The 22,597-nt window shown below is 36.8% G+C and overlaps 1 protein-coding gene across 5 annotated transcripts in view; it reads right to left on the reverse strand.

Moving 5' to 3' along the window:
- Nucleotides 1-22,597, reverse strand: part of LOC108712345 (FERM domain-containing protein 4A) — a 222,591-nt gene that overhangs the window by 99,758 nt on the left and 100,236 nt on the right. For 4 of the 5 annotated variants that reach the window (XM_041588462.1, XM_041588461.1, XM_041588460.1 and 1 more), the window contains exon 2: nt 6,635-6,700. In XM_041588462.1, the coding sequence (XP_041444396.1) occupies nt 6,635-6,700 (66 nt within the window). Of the gene's footprint in view, nt 1-6,634; nt 6,701-18,790; nt 19,308-22,597 lie in introns of those variants that run through there. The other variant, XM_041588464.1, reaches the window with a different exon arrangement.

A 22,597-nucleotide genomic window follows, 5' to 3' on the forward strand; every position in this document is an offset into this window, starting at 1 on the left:
TCCACTCGTTTGGCGACATCGCCAAACAAGCGGATCTATCCATGTATGGCCACCTTTAGGCCAGTATACAGAGATATTTCTGTGAAATACACTGTTCATCCTACAGTTCTACAGTTGTTTGAAAAATGTCAATAATTGATTGTTTGCTATTGGTTGCTGCTGAAGTGCAAATTTGCCCAGTGTTAAAAAAAATGTGTTAAAAATGGGTCCCAAACGTGCCCTTTGTGTATTTCCTGTATTATTGTAGTGAATCTCCAATATGGATGTTGCTTGGATCCCAAGAGAGCTAAAAAACAGGCCAACAAACATATACTGTATAGTATCATAGGACTTTCATGTTTTAGCTCACCTACTTTATTATACTGTCTGTCCCGCTTTCTCTTTTGTATTTTTCCCTCTGTCAACCCAATATGCTTCCTCCTTAGGTTCCTACACCATGTTTTCATCTCTGATTTGCTTTTCTCTCTTCCTTCCAAAAATCTGCCCTTCCTTTTCTCTGCTCCCTCTTTTCAGTGCTGAAGGGGACAGGGCTGAAGGCAGATCATTGGTGTGACCAGACAATTAAGGGGAAAGTTACAGAAGTTCAGCATTTCATCTTGGTTGCAATAAACCACCCAGAACTCCAAGGTAGCTCTTAGCTATAGGATAATGGTGGAAGGTATGCTGCCAATTTTGACCTCTGCAAAACCGGACATGGGGCGCTGACCAGTGATACATTAGGGCGGGGTCATGACGTGTGCCATTTTTGTGATATTGGAGGTGGATAAGGGCCAGAATTCTGTTTGGGTTTTAGATTGATGAAAAACAAACTGACAGTTGCTAATTGAAGAGCACAAAGAAAAGACCCATTCCCTCTTCTTTTCTAACAATATTACTGTATAGGAGATCTAATAGAAATATTAAAGCTATCCTAAAGCAACCTATGGATGCAGTATAAAACAACCCTAATATTTTACTTGCGTACCATGCACAGTATCTCATATACTGTGTAAAATGTGTAAAGCCATAAACCTAGTTCTAACATTGCTTAACTGAGGCATGCTGTTGGATGCTTTTCTGTAGAGTCCCTATTTACATGTCTGAGAAATAGGGTTTTGATGTTAGCGAGTCATCACCTGATGAAAATTTGCAAGCATGTCAACACAGGTAGAAAACGCATAACACCACATAAAAGTCTAAAACCTCAATATAATATATAACAAACATCTGTCTAGCAAATGTACTGCTCAGCTTTTAATCCACAATAATAATATGTGGCTAGTAACGTTAATGGGCACAAGACAGCTATGGCAAACTGAAGTGCTACAAAATATGTTACAGTTGTTTTTCATAGAAGTTATATAGTGCACTTTACAATTATACAGTTTTATTAAACTTGAGATTTGACAAGAGATAAGTAAGGAGCCTGGAGCAGATAAGAAGAGCTCTGCCAAGAGGCAGCACAAAGGAAGAAGCACTCTTTATTCAGAGCTCTTTATCCTATCTTTACTTAGCATGTATCCCATTCTCTCCTGACTTCTTCAGTCCAGGTCTGGGGCGTGTGCACCCGGGCCCACCGTACACAGCGGTAAGCTCATTCAATGTATCTAAACTTAGCATATACTGGTTACATATTTGTATAGTTCTTCAGTCCAGAGGAAGAAGCTGGCATGTGATGCTTTAAGACTAATTAAAATATATATATAAATTATTAATATATTTATATATTTCTTAATGAAAACAGTGGGTAGAACACATCTTCTTTAAGTTTCTATAAGTTTAACGTAATGTGTGCTGTACATTTTTCATGACGTATACATACTTTCACATATTTATACATAGCCACTTGCAAGGGTGATCATAGATCAGACCAAGTCAAGCCTTTAGAAGGCAACCACATCAACAGTCACATTTAAAAATACATCATTTAAGGCAGCACTATATGCCTAAAATTATTCTTAAAAAGGGTCCGCAGTTATGTAGCTGATTTGGACAAAAAGTTTGAAAACATCAGTTTAATGGCAGAAGTAAACAAGGCCATCCAAGATAATGTTAAGCAATGGCTCCTCTCTAACATTTCATAACTTTCAGTTGCATGGCATAGCAAGCATATACCAAATACTGATCTAGTGCACACTCTCATTGACCTATCGCAAATTGTACTTAATAAAGTTTAGAATTGTTTCTAATAGGTTATGGTCTGGGGGAATAAAAAAATAAATATTCAAGCACTGGGAAAATGTGCTGCCTCTCTGAAAAATATTTTGATTTTCAATAGTCCACCAAACGACTCCAAATTGATTGAATTTAAGTCAAAATGTACTGTCACTTTAAGAATTCAAATTTGACTATTCGCCATCCAAATCCTGCCGAATTGGTGTTTTGGTCTATGGGGGACCCCCTAGAATCAATTTGGAGTTGTTTGAATTTGATCCTTTTCACTCGAATTTAATAAAATTAGATTTTTTTAATAAATTTTGATTGGTCATTTTTTTTCGAATTTTGAGTTTATGGGCGTTTATAGGAGTTTTTATAACTCCAATAAAATCTAAATTAGACCCTTGATAAATATGCCCCCAAGTGTCCCATTATACTCACAAAATATATCTTGATTCACTGCATATAAATACTCCCAGTCCAAAGAAACCTTTGGCTTCTTTCAGTCTCCACTGCCCACACCTCTGTGTGAAAGTCTAAATGCTTACCATGACGTCACCACTGACGCATCTCACCTTGATGACTTTTTCTCCAAGCGATGAATGTATTATTACAGATCACCTGAGGTATGGGCAAAGTCAAGTGTCGGGAGGATGCTTGAAGTTTCAGGGGATCCCCTGAAAACTTCAAGCATGGAGACGTTGTGGGCATGTGCAGTAGAGATTGAAAGACGCTGGAGGTTTCTTGTGGTTTTACCTATATCTGTTGAAAACAGTGCCTTAGTACTTGTAGTTGCACTCTTGGATACAGCAAAAAGCCAATTTTCTATTATTTCCTTATGATTTATCACTCTCTTTCCCATAACCTATAAAAGGGGTGTCTTATCTATTTCATATTACAAGTATAGGACCTACTGTATTTCCAGAATCCAGAATGCTTGGGATCTGGAGTTTTCCGGATAAGGGATCTTTCTTTAATTTGGATAACCATGCCTTAAGTCTGCTAAAAAATGTTTAAACATTAAATAAACCCAATAGAATTGTTTTGCCGCGAAAAGATTTATTATATCTTATTTAAGGAAATATTATATCTTAGCTGGGACCAAGCACAAGGGTACTGTTTTATTATTATAGTGAAAAAGCCAATCATTTTAAAACATGTTAATTATTTGAGTACAGTGAAGTCTATAGGAGATGGCCTTCCTTTGATTCATAACTTTCTGGGTAATGGGTTTCTGGTAACGGATCTTATATCCTGTTCTTCTTATTTCTAACAGGTGGGTGAACTAGAAAGTAGTAAGGCAACAAAAAGCAATTCAATTCATGTGTGCTTCAAGAGTGGAAAATGGCTCTTTGTAGCCCCAGGTGCACGCTGTACCCTCTTCCAAGGCAAATAGATGCAGATCAACAAAAGCAGCAGCACTCTGAAAAAAGTGAATCTTTATTTAAAGTTTCGGGCTTCTATCGCCCTTTATCAATCCTCTCTTAATAAAGCTTGATAAAGGGCCACAGAAGCCTGAAACGTTGCCTTGGCACGTTAAGTAAAGATTCGCTTTTTTCAAACTACCGAAGGCAACAAATAGCAGTAATAGCCAGTTATATGCCCTATATTCCTTCCAGAGCTACTACAATGAAGAATATAAAAATATAAATGAGAATAAACTGATTGTGATATTTCTGTCTGCACTAAATTATTCTTCCCATTCTCATCCACAACAGCTGCTTCCCATGTATGTCCTGCGGGGACAGGGAGTAACTGGAGATTTTATCTTATTAAGTTGCAAAGGAAGGAAAATGACATCTGCTTGCTATAGGAAATGTACATTTAAAGAATGAGAGGTGCAGCATTTTTTATTGCATGCGTCAGGACTATATCAAAATCCATGTTCTAAGAAATGATATGAAGGATGTAAGCAACAACAAAACATTTAAAACTCCAAGAGTTCAATATACATGATTTCAATGATGAAGTCCAAACCTGAATTATAAAAATGGGGGCAACAGGACCTAATTTATTCAGTGTACATTGGCCTATTTCTATTGTGAATATTTCAGTTTAAAGATGGTTTCCAGAGGAATTTCATTATGCTGTCAGTTTTGGACTAGTTTACATCACAGAGCACTAATCTTAATACTAGGTTCAGAGTTTCCTAATTGTATTTTATAAAAAAAAGGAAAAAAACAGTTTTACATAATCTCGTAGGCTGCATTAAAATATACAGCATATTGTTTAAATACACTGTAAAACTTTTCTAGAAAAAAAGTCTCAGAATGGTTAGAACCCACTACGCAACTTGTCACAACTTATCACAATGATAGAATGAAGGTTGTTTTATATGAGCTGTAAAACTGTTCCAATTGAAACCTGTAGATGCATTCAGTTCATCATTAAACCCTATGGGGCAAATTTACTAAAGGGCGAAGTGGCTAACGCTAGCGAAAATTCCCCAGCGTGATGTCATTTTGTTACTTCGCTGATTTACTAAATGGCGATGGCGTAAATTCTTTTTTTGGGGGGTACCCTCCTTCCCCCCTACATTTCCTAACATATGGCACCTAAACTATACAGTGGGCACATGTATAGGGCAAAATAACAACTCTATTTTATTTTATGAAGCTTTCCTAGCCTTGTGTAGTGTAATGTATTTGCTGCTACATATACGTCCATTGTACTTTAACTTGGCGCCGTATGCAAATTAGGCATCGCTAGCGTAACTTCGCTTTGCTTGACAAATTAACTCTAGCTCAACTTCACTTCCTTTCACCTCCCTGAGCACAACTTCGTATTTTAGTGAATTAGCAGCGTCCTGGCAAGACTTCGCCTGGCGAAGTGTGTCGCTAGTGCATTTTCGGCGCTTAGTGAATTTGCCCCTATGAGTAACAAACCCCATTGACAAATTGTGGAAAATAAACATTTGTTTCGATTAGTTTGGGACATTCGCAGTGAACCGGCTATACCAAAAGGCCAATCACAGCACCTATTTTGCACAACCCAGGAACATATTTCATGCTTGTGTGGCTCTTCAACTCTTTTTACATCTGAATGTGGCTCACAGGGGGTGATCACAGGCACCCCCGCTATTTAGTGCTCCCCAAATAAAGCACATGCAATAAGCATGAAAACATATTATTGGGGATATGCAATACATAATTTACAGGACAAAAATAGAAATGGTGCAAAATATTCACAAAAATCTGCTGACTGCCATTACCCAGCTACTACAATTATTCACTAAACCAAAAATAGAATTGTTTTCAGTATTTAATACTCTCATGTGGTGTTCATGAAAGTGACACCAAAATATTGACTCCCTATTAGCAAACATTTTCAGGAATTCAAATCTCTTACAAAAGTCTCCATTCATATTTTAGCACAGTCTTCCTATAGTAAGGACATTCTTCCTTTCCACTCATTTCACACCTTGTAAAGGAATGTCCCTGTGACTTCCTCTCCTGGAGAGAGATGACTATTTAGAAATCACTGATTTTCTGTCAATTTCTACACAATTTCTAAGATTCCTTGCACAACCTACAAACATCAATGTGCACTAAATATTTGGCATTCTTTTTAATGGTGTATCTATTTAACCTTTTCCTAGAATGTTGTGGCAGCAAAACGTGTAATTTTCACAAATATAAACCCAGTGAAAACCCACAGGGCTTATTTGCCAAATAAATACTTATTTAAACCACCATATTTCTACCCACAATGTAGTCATTTTCACAGAATGAGTAAAGGCAGGAACTCAAATTTTCATTTGCTTGCCTACCCTGTGCTTTGCACTGTATGCAATTTATTACAGAAGGCTTTGTAAGAAACGTTAATGGGAGCAAATACCTTTGTGAATAGCATTCAAGCATGCACACATTTGTATCTATTTGAATTTAGAAATGAACCTTCAATTCTTTCTTTTATTAGTGGCTCCAAATTATCTGTAGATATTTGTGATGAATATAATTTTTTTAAGTAAAACTTTACAAATGTCCACATATGGCCATTGTATTGGTATGATATGCCCACAGGCATGCATTGTCTCTCACTTTAATTTTACATAAAACTGTTAAAACGTCTCACTATAGATATTGGGTACCACTGCAAATATGGAACATGTTGCAGGCCCTCCACATTTTCAACCAAATCATAACCTGAATTCATCATTCCAGAATCATTAGACAGACATGTATGTCTACTGATTCTGATTTTTTTGTTCCTATTTTTTTTTGTCATTCTGTAAATGAAAGTCTGTAAATTATTCTGTGTCAGGTAGTCTTCTTTTTGACGTTTTCACAAACCAACAAAAGCCTGCTTTGGTCATGTCAGAATTTGGTGAACTGAGTAGCAAGCTGTTTCCATTTTAAAGCTTGTGTGCTCACAGAACAAAACCAGTTGTTGCAAAGACATTTCACATTAAAACAAAAAAAATACAAATTACCCTTTACATACACTAATTTAACTGTGATGTGATTTATGGAATAGAAAACAATAAAATAATATTTACCTGCACAAGAAGTTCCAGCTTCCTGTCATCTAGGAGGTGAACTTGACATCGCCGACCCTCCGTCATCTGAAAGCAGAAAAAAGTAGTTATTAACTAAACTCAAGCAACTACCTTGTAGTTTGTGCTGAAAGACATAGTTACACTATTCTGCTCAAAGAACCCTGCCAAATCACATCTTTTAATTGTATATGGTTAATTAACAATACAAAGAAGCAATGATTCTCCACCTATATCATATAAAATGCTATTATTATCATCTGTTACACACACACACCTATATCATATGAAATGCTATTATTATTATCTGTTATACAGAATGCTCAGGACGTTGGGTTTTACAGATTTTATTCAAACCAGCTTATGTTATCTAAGTGTAAGCTGGTTAGCTAAGTGTAAGCTAAGCACATTCAGTCATTCCTTTTTTTGTAAATATTGGCTCATTATTATGTAGCAGTACTAATCTTACAAGGTGCTGTACAATGCATTATTCAGGGACAGTAATTACCTTTCCTATACGGGTTACAAACCATTTTTTATTCCTAAAATAGAAATAAATAAAACTATTTCCCTAAGGTACAATAGATGTAGCTGAACCATGATTAATGGCTTAGTAATACTCAGTCACTGCTCATTGAAACCTTATTCCTGCAGAGGAGGGACACGTAACAACATCCGATTTTTATGTAATGAGACATGGTGTAAACCCTTCAGGTGCTTTTGCAAATCTTCAAAAGCTTGAAGTAACACCGTATAGGCTTGTGCATGAATATATACAAAAGAACCCTTTATTTTTTAAGAATATATTAGATTTCATTGATCATGAGAAATATAGAAGAGGACCACAATGTAAAAGTACAATTTGGCTTTTTCCTGCAAAATGTGTAAACCAGGACCAGTTAATAAAACAAAGAAATTGTATTTGCCAAGTGGATCCAATTATTTGATAGTAATAGAGGTTAATTTGCTTTTGTAACAAATGAAGCCTTTGCTCGAATACCTAGATCCTGACTTTCCAAAAGTAGATCTGAAATTAATTCCTTCTGCATTCCATTATCTCAGTTAAATTTAGCTCATTCAGCAAAACTGAAATGGTTTAATGCTGTGTGTAACTTTATCAGTATGAGCAGTTTTCCAATGTGCTATATATAGCACAGACAACAGGAGAGCATCAGTCAGCTGCAGCCACACACATGCCTCAAGTATTATTGTAGCCAAAATACCAATTAAAGTAGCGTGTTTTCTGATAGTATATATTTCATTTCTTTTACAGGCCCACCCTGATAGTTGAATAGAATGCAATGTATATATTTAAACAAACATTTGAAATGAAAGTGGTAAGACATATAAACATTCATTTTTAGTATGAGTATGAGACAATGGTATTTAAGACAATTTGCAACGGGTCTCCAGTTTGCTTTGGTTTCAGAAAAAGTTGGTATAATTGATATTGTTATTATTTATCCTCCCTTTCAGTCCCACTCTATCATTTAAATCACTTCTTAGTTTCTATGAAAAGCAAAACGTTAAAGAATTTAAAAATTACAAATACAAAAATACATATGAAGATCAAAGGGTCTTAAAACAACATTTAAAATGAAGTCAGGCTGGCCCATGTGTTACAGACATAAATACCTTCATATATGTCATTCTGGTAATAAATCAAGGAAAAAATACCCAATCATTGAAAGGTCCCATGACAATGCTATATGCAAGTAGAACACTAAAGACTAAAGGTTTATAATACTGGACTGTTCTAAGACAGTGAAATCTGCAGGGGATAAGACATCTCCCATTTATCTATCTTAGAGCAAAGTAAGGGTGAAAGGTCAGAGAGGACCAAATATAAAGGCTCACAAGCAGGCCAAAGCAAAAATGTTTTATAGTGAACCAATGTTAAATAAAATATGGTTTTTATCATTAATAACAATATGGAATGGCAGTTGAGGTTGAAAAACCAACACAGGTTCATCATGTTAAACCTTTTGCTAAGTGACTCTTCCTTGCTTCTAAGTTGCCTGATACAAACTAAAAGCTTAAATTAAGTGCTATGCCAAAGCAGCATGTAGGTCTGGTAGAAATTCAGTACTCTCATTTTTGCAAGCTATTCTTCACAGATCACACCTGAGTCACATTCATATAGCTAATAATTGGAGTTTGTCTTTTGCAGCTTATTTATATGTTAGTGAAGTTCCTGTAGCAGATAATATATTCTCAAAAAGTCTCAAACATTAAGCACCAGAAGAAACCACTTATGCAGCATGGAGTAACTGTCTCTAACAGCAAGTTGGCACTAACAAATCTTACACCTTGCTTAGGCCTTCCAAAAGTATCTTCAAATTTAGCCTCCATGGATATCCTAAGAATACAAGTAGCATCTGTCAGGGTTAAGAACCAAGAAGCTAGAGGAACTAAAAAAAGACACAGCAGCATATTTTGCCACGTTTAGTATATTGGAGCCTGGGCCCCATGAAGTTTTATGTCCTTACTAATTATATTGTTACATCCATTGTTTTTGCTGAATTTACTGACATATTTTAATAATTGTGGGCAGATTATGTGGGAGCCATGAACTATTCAGGATGTGAATGAGGGACAGAAAGGTGATAGACATTACAACTGTAGACAGGCTAATAAAAGCTGCTGACTTGGTCCTTCCAGGAGCCCACAGATAAGCCTGCCCAGAGCCCACAGACATGTTTGCCCAACCGATATCTGGCTGTTTAATTTTCCAATCTAATGAGCACTACATCTGTGGTCCTCATGCAATGGGTCTGTAGTCTCTTCCATATGATCATATATAATACATATATTCTATGTAATCAGTTCAATACGGTTTAGTGTGTGGGTGACCAAATCTGGCCCAAATTAGCTTGCAGCTTATGACCATCTTTACACATTTGTGTGCTGTAAACAACTTAGTTTATAGACATATGCAATATTTTACAATCCTGTTTTTTTTTTTTAACTCAAGAATACAGAACACTCTGTGGGTTATTTATTAAAGTCAGAATCCAAAAAACTTGAAAAATTCTAGTTTTTTTTAACTATAAAATCAAAATTTGAATTTTTCAAAATTTATTATACCCCGAGGATGGAAAAAGTCAGAATCCGAAAATACTCCATCTCGGACATGCCAAGGTCTGTATATAAGTCAGTGGGAGAGGTCCCTATCCTATTTGGAAATTTCTGTGCTCTGTGTTGGAATTAGAAAAAAAATCTGACTGTTTCAGACAAAAATCTGAAAAATTGAGCAATTTGGGAAAAAACTGTAAAAAAATTGTAAGATTCAGATTTTCAATTTTTTTGTGTTTGTCCCCAATCCGATGAAATCATGCTTTTTTAATAATAAATAAGTTCCAATCGTGGATTCTAGTTCTGGACTTTTTGTTATTTAAGTTGTCAGATAAATTCAGATTTATAAATAAGGCCCTCTGTATTAATACCCATTACAGACAAAATTTTGTCTTTTGTGAAATCAAGGCATGCCAGAAGATGGATGTGGATTAGAGTTAATGTCAGGAGGTCTCATTCCCAGTAGTCCCATGGTGACATGAAGAACTTTTCTTCAAGCTCCTTGAGTTGTTTAAACATTTGCAGTTCCCAGACATTAAAGCAAAGAAAGTTAACCTGTGGCTTTACAGCTGTTTCTGAACTCCCAGCATTCCTGAATTGCTAAGAGAGATACAGTTCAACAGCATCACAGCAAAGGAAAGCCTTCCCTACTCTAACATTAATGTTAATGCAAGGTTAGCTTAAGAATATTATTATAGACACAGGCAATAATGAAGAAATTCCTTAAAAGAATTAAATCCTATTATTATCAATCAGACTTTATCTTTCATGTAATTCCCAATTACCCTATAAATCATAGCACTTTGCCAGTAGATTGTGTTTTAGTTTGTATAATCACAGTTTTACTCATAATAAACCACAATTATAAGAGCATTTTACTGTACACGACAGGTTAGTATTTCCATGTAATTAAAGGGGAAGTATGTTTAAATATTTTATGCAGAATGTTAAAGTGTTTAAGTTTGCAATATTTTTTTCTGCTGGAATCCTATTACTAATAAGCCCATATATTCCTGTACCTACTATCCTTGATTTACACCATAAAAAAGTGTTGCTATACAAATTAGAAACATTGACTTATACTATCCTTATATTAACCAGAACAAATAAAGATGAGATGTTATTTTGAAGAAAACACTAAAGAACACTACAGAATTAACACATTATTTCATCATATAATCAGTCCTAATGATCATAGATCAGACCTAATATGAATAAGATGAAATGCTATGAAGCTCTTTGCTGAGCATGCAGGCAGTTTGTATAGCACACAATCAGCATGCATGTTTGGCCTGGATTTAGAGAGCTAAATTAAAAGTGCTGTTCTGTGGATTTTGCTCTCTTAGGTTGTAGTCCCATTAGAATGACCAGGCTATTTTCCAATTAGATGGTTGTTTCATAATTAGCTTAATTGAACTGACTGTAAACAGTGTAATTTAGAAATAAAAACCACATCATGAAAATATAGTCAGAATCCATTTAAGTATTAGCATATCTTTAGTAAATTAGCTCTGTAATGCTCAAAGCAGATAACAAAAGAAAAATGACAGAGAGCAAGGAAATAAAACTGTTAACATGGGCAGATGTTATAAATACTACAAAAACGAATAGTGAGGATATTAAAGAGATGCAAAATATTTGGAGATGGAGCAAGAAAAGAAACGGCTGAGATGGGGGAAGGAAAGCAGGTCACGGACACGGTTAAGTGCAGCTACCAATAAGAACCAACTAGAACTTAGTTTTGAACATTCTAAAGAATATACAAAGTCATAAAATGGAAGCAAAGGCCTGACATAATGTGAAATCGAGCCCATATGTTTGCAAATGTGCCCTCATTTATCTATCTACACAGATATGCACATTGCAATCTGATAAAAAATGCCTCTGTGCAAAAGTAATTTGCCATTCTTTCAGTCAGCAAGTCCATTCATCCTTGGGGGAGACTGAAACATTGATAATAAAAGACATAAACATATTTGTAAAGTAATATTCAGCCATGAAGCATATGTGTAACATCTAGATTTTTGTCATCGTCAATATATTTCTTAGGTCAGTATTGCTCAGTGTAGTCATGGCTTCTATAAAGCAACAGTCTCTTTCATGAGAAAAAAATAGCTATTTGCTCAGTTATGGAAGACCCAGAATGGCACTTATTATTCAGCATTTTCCCTCATAGTCCCTGTATCATATTATGTAGTTGATTTTCCCACTGTAGAATCTAATCAGATATTGTATTTGCAGACCTGTCTGTCCTATAGGATTTCTTCAACTGAAGCTGTGTTGTCTCACAAATTGTTGCAAAACCAACCATGAAAATTGCTTTATTTGTCACTGGTTTATTCTGTGTGTCAGAAGTATATAACTCTGGCCCCCAAAGCCCCCTTACTGTCCTGGTTTCACGCATTTCAAAGCTTCTGTGCACAACTGCCACTCAAAAAGACGTAACTGCTGCCTGAACCATTCATGCATAAGAATGGATATTCATAAACCTGCGATGGATTAGTCCCAGAAGCCAGAAAACCATGACGTTGCTAGTTCCCTCCAAGTTCCTTACTTTCTAGAACAGGTATTTCTGCTTACACAAACTCCTTCTCTGACTCTTAAATATCATAGGTAGTCACTATAACAATCATTACCTTAGTGTGTTCCACTTGTTGTACGCTCTAATGAGCTGGCCTCTGCCCTCTTGTCTTGCTTTGTTTCTTTAGTTTCCAGAATCATTTTTTTAACTAACACAATGCAAACACTCATAGACAATAATGGGAAAACCAGCTCTTAAAAAACTGAAATATATTTTCAAAGCTTTCTAGAAACAGACATATATATTTTATTTATGCATATATTGTGCCTGCATCTATATCTATATATAGACATCCACTCATTGAAATATATATTTGTAGACGCAACCAAAGCGCGCAATGCTTTCTCCACAAGACGTTTCTCCAGCTAAATTTGTAATTATATATTATTATATTGTATATATATATATATATATATATATGTCTGTGTGTCCAGGCACCTTCACATGCCACACAGTGTAAAGAGGAGCCGGAGATGTTGCCAAAATGGAAAGTGGAGAGGCCGGTAGAAGCGATAGTTGGGATTCAACGGCTGGTGATTCCAGGATGGCTCCGACATAACCGAGGAAGGCGTAGAGCTGAATATGAGTTCACACACTTGCTGTCTGGTCTGAGTCCAGTATTGCAACACTTAAAATGCGGAAGGCAAAGCCCGCAGGTTGGTACATAGCGCTTAGTGAGCGCACCTTAGCGGCACTTCCATTTGCAGGAGATAGAATGCAGCACCTTTGCTCGTTCTTTCAGAATACCATTGGACAAGCAAGGCAGCTGCATTACAGATAATTATGCTAATGTCAAGAAGCTGTTAGTAAATATTGTTCCAGTAAGCCCAGTGATATGGAAATTGTGCCATTCTAAAATGCCCGACTTCTGCTATGAGAGGCTAGACATGGGATTTATTGGTTCATATGCAGCAATTAAAATGATTGTGCTGCTAGCACTTACTGACTCCCCAGCGACACACACACTGTGACTTTGCGCAGGTGATGGCAAATGAACATTCGGGTAATGAGTATTACATACATGACAATTGACCGAAATTCCCTTATGAAAACAAGTGACACAATCTCAGCCTGGGGACATGTATTTCGTTTCTTGATCTCAACATTGTACCTTTTAATATCATAAAAATTAGGTCACTTCTCAACCCATCATATGATTTGTGGAGCTGACTGATACACGATAGCGATGTGACCCAATGTGAGACGCATTTCAGGGAGAGTCGAATGAAGCGGCACATTCCTGGGTCCTCATTTGGCTGGATGTTGGAAAGTTGTGGGACCTTCTCTTCGGGGAGGCCACCAGCGCCCAGCACAGTCTCTTCACCTCCGCCGCGGGGGGCTTTGCCGGAGCCCACGCTGACACCACGGGCCACTTGATTTTTCCCTGTTCTTCACTAGTATGCCAGCAGCCACGCTTCCCCCAATGGACAGATGAGGCTGGGCTTCTCGGGGGATACGCTGTCAGTGGAATAGCCAGGATGGTGGAATCACAGGCTGAATGGTCACCCTGTCACCTTTTCTGAAGAGGACCGGAAGTGGAGTTTCTGTGAGTTATTTCTTAATAAAGTCTTTGCTATTTTAAATTTTAATTTGTCTTGGTGTTTTTTTCCGATCTATACTAACGAATTTTTTAAAAAAATTTTTGATGTTACTGTTCATTTAAGGGGGGGGGGGCATGTGATATTGTTTAGTGAGTTTACAATTGATCCTTAGCATTCAGCTCAGATTTAAAAGCAAACAGTTATGACCCATGTGCCCCCCCCTCAAGTCACTGATTGGTTACTGCCTGGTAAACGAGAACTGCAAAGTAGTGTTCTGACTATTATGTTACATATCCAGTCACTCCAGCCTGTACACATTACATTTTTAGCTAATAAACTATATTAAAAACACTTTTTATTTTGCACATACTATATTTATTTTTATTTTTATACTGAACAATTCATTTAAGGTCTACAGTTTTTAAGGCTACTTGGAGTTTGAAACTATACATCTTAGAAACTTGATTGCACCAAAATACATAAAAAACTCAATTACATTATAATCAGCCTTTGGTAAATACAATATATGAATTGCTTAAGCTCCAGAAATTTCTTCCTGCATTTTCCTGTGATTATAAAATTCATGTTTTACCACCACTAATTACACTGCAAATAATGCAAAAATGAACTCATCCATGTGCAATACAGTACTCAGCCTCTACAAAATAATACTTTGTGCAGCAATCAAGTTCTACTTTCCCCAATTATGCACCATCTGTATAGTTCCTTGTTAGGTCTCACTCTTAGAGGCACATTTACTAAGGGTCGAAGTGAATTCGAAGTGAATATTCGAATTCAAAAACTTCGAATTTCTAAGTAATTTTTGGGTATTTCCACCATCGAATAGGCCAAATTCGACTTTGATTCAAAGTGAAAATGCTTTGACTATTCGACCATCACCTTAAACCTGCCGAATTGCTATGTTAGCCTCTGGGGACCTCCTAGAATCTATAGCCAGTATTTGGCTAAGTTTTGAGAAGTCGAAGGATTTTTTTGTAAAATTGTACGATTGTACAATTAAATCATTCGAATAGTTCGATTAGAAGTACGATCGAAGTACGATCGCAGCACAATCGTACGATCTAAAAAATCCTACGAATTCGACTTCGAATGTCGAACTAGCCTATTCGATGGTCGAATTTCGAAATTCGACCCTTGATAAATCTGCTCCTAAATGTAAAAGACAACGAAAGCACAAAAAATATTAGGCTTGAAATATGTGAGGTAACGTTTAAGCTGTTAATAATAATAATAATAATAATAATGTTTATCCACATCTAGTAAACCATAGCAACCAATCAGAGATGAATTTTGAATGACGAACAGCTGACCAAAAAAATGCTAACTGCAGATTGGATGCTATCAATGATTTATCAACACAGTGTCAGCAAGCTCTTTACATTAATTTATGACAAACAGGGTCTAAATAATTTAACAAACAAGGGGTACAGATGAGACCTAACCACGTTTAGAAAAATGTAAGCATCAATCTCCATCTACTATAGAGCTTGTGTGTCTCCCATATGCATAAGGTACTTCATTTATAGAGTATACCTTTATCAGACTTACGTTATTACAGATTTAGTATTCACAGTTGCATAATTCTCACCATGAAAGTTAAATTAATCATATGTATAGCGTGCCAAAGCTTGTCTTGCATTGGAATGGAAATGCAAAGGAAAATTGCCCTTTGTGAGATACCATGGTTTCAATTTGTATTTGTGTGGTCCCCTCTAAATGCAATTTTGGTACAGGGAAGCAAGTTGTTTTAAAACTAATATTAAATGCATTCTTTTATAAGCACATCACTATCAAGGTCCTCGTGTGTTTCCTTTTTTTTGCAGCTGCATTTATAAAGGTCTTAATGAAACACCTCAAAGGAAATAGCCCATTGTATGAACATTTTCGCTTGTCTGGTAAATGTGCCAAATATTTCACTTTCAGCTGCTGGGAAACTAATAAGGGCTGTCGCCCATTATGCATGCAGAATGAATATGTTATGCTCCTAATTATATCTGTTCTTGTAAAGGGATCTGTTTTCTAACACATGGAAGCCAAATTACATTTAAATACCACCTAAAATGCAGCATCAGTACCAATGTTAAGAGTTATAGGAATGAGCAAGGAAATAAGAATTGGTCAGAAAAGACTAGGTGACCTAATAACTCAATGGCATCCTTCATTTTCACAGAGTAAGCACAAAATGTAAACAGCGTGTGTTTCAGTTTCAATGAGTTTTACATGAAATATTTTTAGTCTATAAAGCACTATATGAATAAATGCACTGTATAGAAAAATACAGGAGATGCTAAGGTAAATTACTACCATTCATAACTTCCAGCAAGCAAACTGGACAACTATCAGACCATGTGATCACACCAGGAAACTTGACTGGCTGACCCAATGCACATGCCAAAGGAGGTGATTAGTCGCCCATGATTAGTATGGTGCTATACTGTATTACTGATATATTGACTTATGGTACAATTTGAGATGAAATTTCAGAATCAACTTGCAACTGGAGAAGCTCATTGCGCATGTTTTATATTTTAAAAAAACAATACTCGGATGGAATCTTGCCCATATATAACTGAGACCATGTTGTAAAATTGGCTAAAAGCGTGAACATTCTTAAGAAAGACAAAAGTGTAACCTTTGGCATTCTGCCACACTAGCTGTAGCAGAAATACAGCTCTAACTATCTGTCTGTAAACAAAGCACAGGCAAACACTGACAACTGTAGTTCAGCAACACATTAGCATCAGAAGTTGCATAGCTCTATTCTAAGACTAATCTCCATGTGGAATAAAAGCCACTAAATTTGCCCAGTAACCCATGTCAACCAATATGATGTTTGATCTATCTCAAACAAGAGGCCAGTAAATGCAAGCTGCTTAAAAACCTTAGTTGCTTTTATGAAATAACCCCAAATGTGTCATAGGGGATGTGTTCCTATCTAATAGTGTCACTGTAGATCAACTAGGGCTGCCAAACAACTGTGATGGGCATGTACATATAAAATAAATCAAAAATAACATAAAAGAATTATATAGTCTATAAAATAGTCTCTAAAAGTCTTCAAGGGTCCTGAGCAGTGACGCTAATATAATGTCTACCAGCACTATCTGTAGGAGGGTACAAAGCTTGCAATAGTTGTAAGGCTGAGGTATGAATATCAGTGATAGAGTGCTGATAAACTACAAAGTTTAATACTTCTAGTCAGCTGTGTGATGGTTAACATCTGACTATGCATGCTGGGAGTTCAAACAGCTCTTTTGCCACAGTTTGTGCCCCTGTGACTTATTGTAGCATAGGTTTAACAGATATGAATGCAATGGTATTATCTCAGGCATCAATATAGCAAGGGCATGTGATAATAGATACACAGTCTAGTCATGCTCAAAGATGGGGTGCACGGTGGCAATCTTTTGCAATGAAAGCAAAAAGTTACTGTTTTTCATAAAAAAAGAGTGCATACAAATACTTAGTACCCTGCCACAGAACCTACAGACATATGCTTTAGTAGGATTAAACCATAGTAACAGCACAAGCCTATGTATAGTAAAGTCTTCACGTCACCTCTACAATTATTGGCTGGATATAGCAATGTAACAGTAAAAGCCTATGCACTGAGAGGCCTTTCATGTTTCCTCTGAATACTATATTAGCTGGATTATACCACTGTCGCAGAACAAATCTATTTGCACTCACTATTTCCTCCTCACCACTAAAATACTGCATTAGGTGGAATACCACTGTAACTGATCAAGTCTATGCACTGTGACTAATAAAAGGCTCCTTTAATATTATATAAAACATATATTTTACCACTGTAAAAATACATAGTGCAGGGATTTCTCTTCATCCCCAAAAACCCTATAAATATGCACAAAGAGCTTTAACACCAACCCTAAATGGTATATAAGCTAAGTATCAAAACTTGCTACAATGTCATGTAGATTATTCCATTGTAAAATTCCAGGTCTATACAGAGTGTCCTATGCATCATTACCCTTACCTAGGATATACCGGCCTAGCAATTCAAACCTTTGCACTGTATGCTTTATACTATATTAGAAAGCTTATTCAACAAGATCTGTGCAATAGAGGTGTGTATGTGCACCCATCAGCAAAAAGCTGCCCAGGCTTTTACTTTACAGCAATGAATCTCAATAGAATTCTCTAAATCCTTAAACAGACTGAGCTTCCACTAAAGATTTATTAAGAGCTTTCTGCCAATAATTCTGTCTACCCTTCCGCCTCTTTCTTAAAAAAACATTTTTCTATTCCTTTCCCTGTCACGGTTGCATGATAATGGCATGTCTCATGTTACCAAACAGCATGATGTATCTGGGTATGCCTGCCTGCATCATGTAAGAGCTGTGTATATTACTACATCTGCCAATATTGTTTAGAACAGCCTCTCAGTCAAAAAAAAGGCAAATGCATTTTACTCTGAATATGCAAAATCTAAGCACATGCAATCAACAGTGAGCTAAATGTTTATACCCAACCCATAATGTGGCTTTGCAGCATCTGCCTGAATTGCCTTATAGTCTATCCCCTTCACTCAGCGCAGCCATGAAAAATGTATAACCCCATCTGAGGAGCAACTGACAGCCAACAAATCCAGCTGCATATATCATTATATTGATGAAATTACTCATTTCAATAAAGTGGATTAATGGCTAATAAATTGTACATATCATCTGTATATTTGCAAGTACCATCTACCCTACCCATTGAGTTGTACTACATATAACTGTGTATTTTGCTCATTGTAAACTACAGTGATGGTGCATGTCCAGTGTGTATATGAATGCAGAATATGTACATATATATATATATATAAGTAATAGTATGTTTGCATCTATCTGTAAAGCATATGGAGATCAAATGAAGGAACTTCAGGCTCTCCACACTCAGTGCACACATTGCCAGACACACATTAGACAGGGGTACCTTTTTTTCACCTCGGCAGGACCAGACGTTGTTCAGATGTCAGCTGTTCCCACAAAAAGCATCCCATTAAATCCAGGTTAAATAGGCTCGGGGCCTAACGAGCATCATCCATTTCTACTGCCAGTGCCTCCTCTGTGGCTTTTCTCGGATACAGACACAGCCCCTGCACTGGCTCCTTGCTAGATGTGCGTGTCTGTGTTTCTTTATCTCTCCACTGTACTATCACATCCCATCTCCTTGTGCTAACCCTCTCTCACACAGGCACTGGCTGTAATCCAGAGTGCATCACACAAATGTTCATCTTTACAAAAAAATAGTACAGGGCTCCACCACACTACAGAGAGATTTCACACACAGTCAGAACATGCCACTGCAAAAAAAAAGGGGGGGGGGTGAGAAAGCCGCTTCAGCCCAGTGGCCTTTCCCTTGGCTTTTCCTGCTGGAGCATTTTTTTTTTTTTAAATGACTCACGTGCAGACAAAAACACACTTTAAATGAAAAGAGGCTGGCTTGCCATGGGGGAAGGGAAAGCTGGAATAAAAGCAGCAGCAGAATCTATCCAAGCACCCCTCGTTTACAGCAGGCAGTGGCTCTGCATTAGCACTGCATAGCAACATCAGGGTAGGAAAAGCAGAGCACTCTATGCACTTTGGTTACCTGTAGAGAGACGGCAAGAGGAGGTGCCTGAAAGTACAGCCCAGTGCCTGAAGACACACACACAGCCATTTTTACTTGAATCACATTAGTGTTAAAGTGATGTGGCCCAGTTCTGCACAATGCAGAGAGTACCGCAGCCTAGCTTCATTTACACAAACAAATTTATTGCAGATGCAGCCAATGCTCCTCATTCATCCCTGTCATTCATCCCACCCAAAAGCAAAAGGATAAGAAATTGCAGAAAAAAGAGAATTGATCATATATATATATATATATATATATATATATATATATATATATATATATATATATATATATATATATATATATATTTGAAGAAAGATCAGCAAACCACTATAATCTTTAAGTGCTATTTTATTCCACCGTGAATAGAGAAAAGAGAGAGAGAGAGAGAGAGAGAGAGAGAGAGAGAGAGAGAGGAAATGGTGTTTGAGCAGGAGACAGACATTCATATTTTAAATATAATGCTTGCAATAAAGTGACACATGCAGTTCAGTTGACTGTACCCATGTCACTCTCAGGAACTCATGTCCTAGTTAAGTGGCTGTTTGAAAAAGCCTCACTAAGTCACTGTTATCACAGAGTTAAGTGTGTTGTGAGGAGCCTGTGTCAAAGGAGGAATTGGGCCAGAAGATGCCAGTAGCAGTGTTGGTAACCTCAAACAGAGTTCTAGGGAAGGGTAGAATGGGACATTTGTTCTTGGCTTTAATCCACAAAGGGGTCCCTTGATAGGAAAATACAGAATAAAGGCCATATTACATTTATAGGATATTTATATCCTACATTTGATATATACATCTGATTCTATACATCTGATATGGCTAACTTGCAGCCCTAGTTGCCCCACTGAACTTCTCTAGCCAAAGGCTGTCAGAGGGATTCTAGAAATTGGAGTGTGACAACATCTGAAGAGATTCAAGCTGGTTATACCTGATTTATGTCTTTAATATCTGCCAGAAGGAGATATATATGGAGCACATTTATTAGGGAGAATAGAAACTGCTCCACCAAGTTCACCACCTATGACTCTAAAATTCCCAATGGCCATATGACCAGTGAATTGGGTTTTTAATTTCTCCCTTTAATATATGTGTTCACTAACACTCACACACAACAATTTTATTTTAATTACAAGTCATGTGTATAGCACCAATAATATACTGCAGTACTGTACATTAAAGGAGTTGTCCACCTTTTTCATTTCAAATGTTTTCAGATTGCTCACCATAAACAAAGAATTTTTACAATTTTCCATCTTTTATTTTTTACCATTTTCCCAAAATTGAAGTTTAATGTTTCTATCTCTGGTGTCTCAGTTAGGCAGCTCAGTGGTCCAGGAGCATCTGAACTGTTACAACTTGCTACATTTAGTTGATACATTTCTCAGCGGTAGCTTTGGAATATTAGCAACTATTGTATTACTTCTAACAGCTGCCTTTAATGTAGCTGAGCGATTGTTCTCAGCAGGGACAAAGATAACAAATGTATCAACTAAATGTATCAATTTAGAACAGTTAAAGAGTTGGCAACCCAGTCCCAGAGCTGTTTTAGAAGGTGAAATTTTTAAATTTACACTTCAATATTAGAAAAAGTAGAAAGTAATTGGAAAAAGTCTTTATTTCTGGTGAACAATCTGAAACCAACTGAACTGAAAAAAAGTGTTTGAAGGTGAACAAACCCATTAACCATGACATCTTACAATCCAGAGCTGGAGCATGTCCTCATTCTATTTACTTACTCTCGTAAATTCCAAAAGATATCCTTTATATGGAACAGCCTGAAAAATTGAAAACATATTTAAATAAAAAAAGTGATAGCTTTTGGAATTTATGGGAGGAAGTAAATAGAATGAGGACATGCTCTGGATTGTAAGATGTCATGAAAAGGCACCAGCTCTACAATTTCTTCTCACAAGGCATGGTTTAAGGGGTTGTTCACCTTCAAACACTTTGAAGGTAGTAAGCTCTCTTCACCATCACAATTACTGTGTGAGGCAATGCTTTCTGGAAGGCTAAAATGTCACTGAAAACAAAGTCCCAGAAATGTAACATTTTGACTTGAAATTGGTTACAAAGGCCTGTTCACAGACAGACTTTAGTAAATTAATTAAAAGGTAAACTGGGCTTCTGTGTCAGACTTCCTGCCTTCAGCTTAAACCTCATTGCCCTGGGCAAGAACATGCTCAGTTTGCTCCTCTTCCCCTCCCCCTTCCTTCTCTGCTGTAATCTGAGCCCAGAGCAGGGAGAGACTCAGGCAGGAAGTGATGTCACACCATGTTAATACTGCAGCTCCTATCCTAAACAAACAGAGAGTTTGTAGAGCTTTTTACTCAGGTATGGTAAAACATTCTACAGATAAAATATAGCATTCTAGCTTGCACTATTGCAGCTAATCTATTCGCAATAAAATGCCTCTGTAACTTTCCTTCTCCTTTAATAAAATAAAGGGGCATATATATTTGACTTTGTATCTTTTCTTCTAAAATGAGTTACATTTAAAAGACACTAGACGGAGCTTTCAAAGTCTCCTATACTAAACACAAAAAAATGGTGATCCTTTAGCTTATATTCCCCCATGTTCTTACTCGTTTGGAACCTCAACTCTGGAAATCTGTGTTAGGGAACTTGTCACCAATATTAATGACCTGAGCCAAGCTATGAGAGGGGACATGTTATGTTGGAGCCACCACACAATTTTAAACATTTAACACAAAGTTCATTGTCTGTCACTCCCCCCAATTCTCAGAAGAACTGAACAGCCAGACAGCAATATCACTAAAAGACACATGGCCCTAAGTCTCTGAGATCAAGTATCTTAGTAGTGAAATTCTGCTGTGTTCAGGCTGGGCACGCACATGGCCTGCATTCCTTCAGGGGCACAGAAAGACAAGGCTCACTAAAAACAGGGGTCATAAACTCGTAGCTTAAACTACATATGAGACATGCAGGAATCAGCTAGGGGCCTCCAAGATTCCTTCTCCTATGTCCTGCTAAACTATCCAGACATTCAGCCAGCATTATACATGGAGTGAAAATGTTAGACTATTTCCATTATTTACTTCTGCCAATTTATACAAATCCTTTGAAAAGATCATTTTTAAAAATAATCTTATTTTTTAACATTTTGTTA

Source organism: Xenopus laevis, chromosome 3S, assembly GCF_017654675.1.
Source record: "Xenopus laevis strain J_2021 chromosome 3S, Xenopus_laevis_v10.1, whole genome shotgun sequence".
Lineage (NCBI taxonomy): Eukaryota > Metazoa > Chordata > Amphibia > Anura > Pipidae > Xenopus > Xenopus laevis.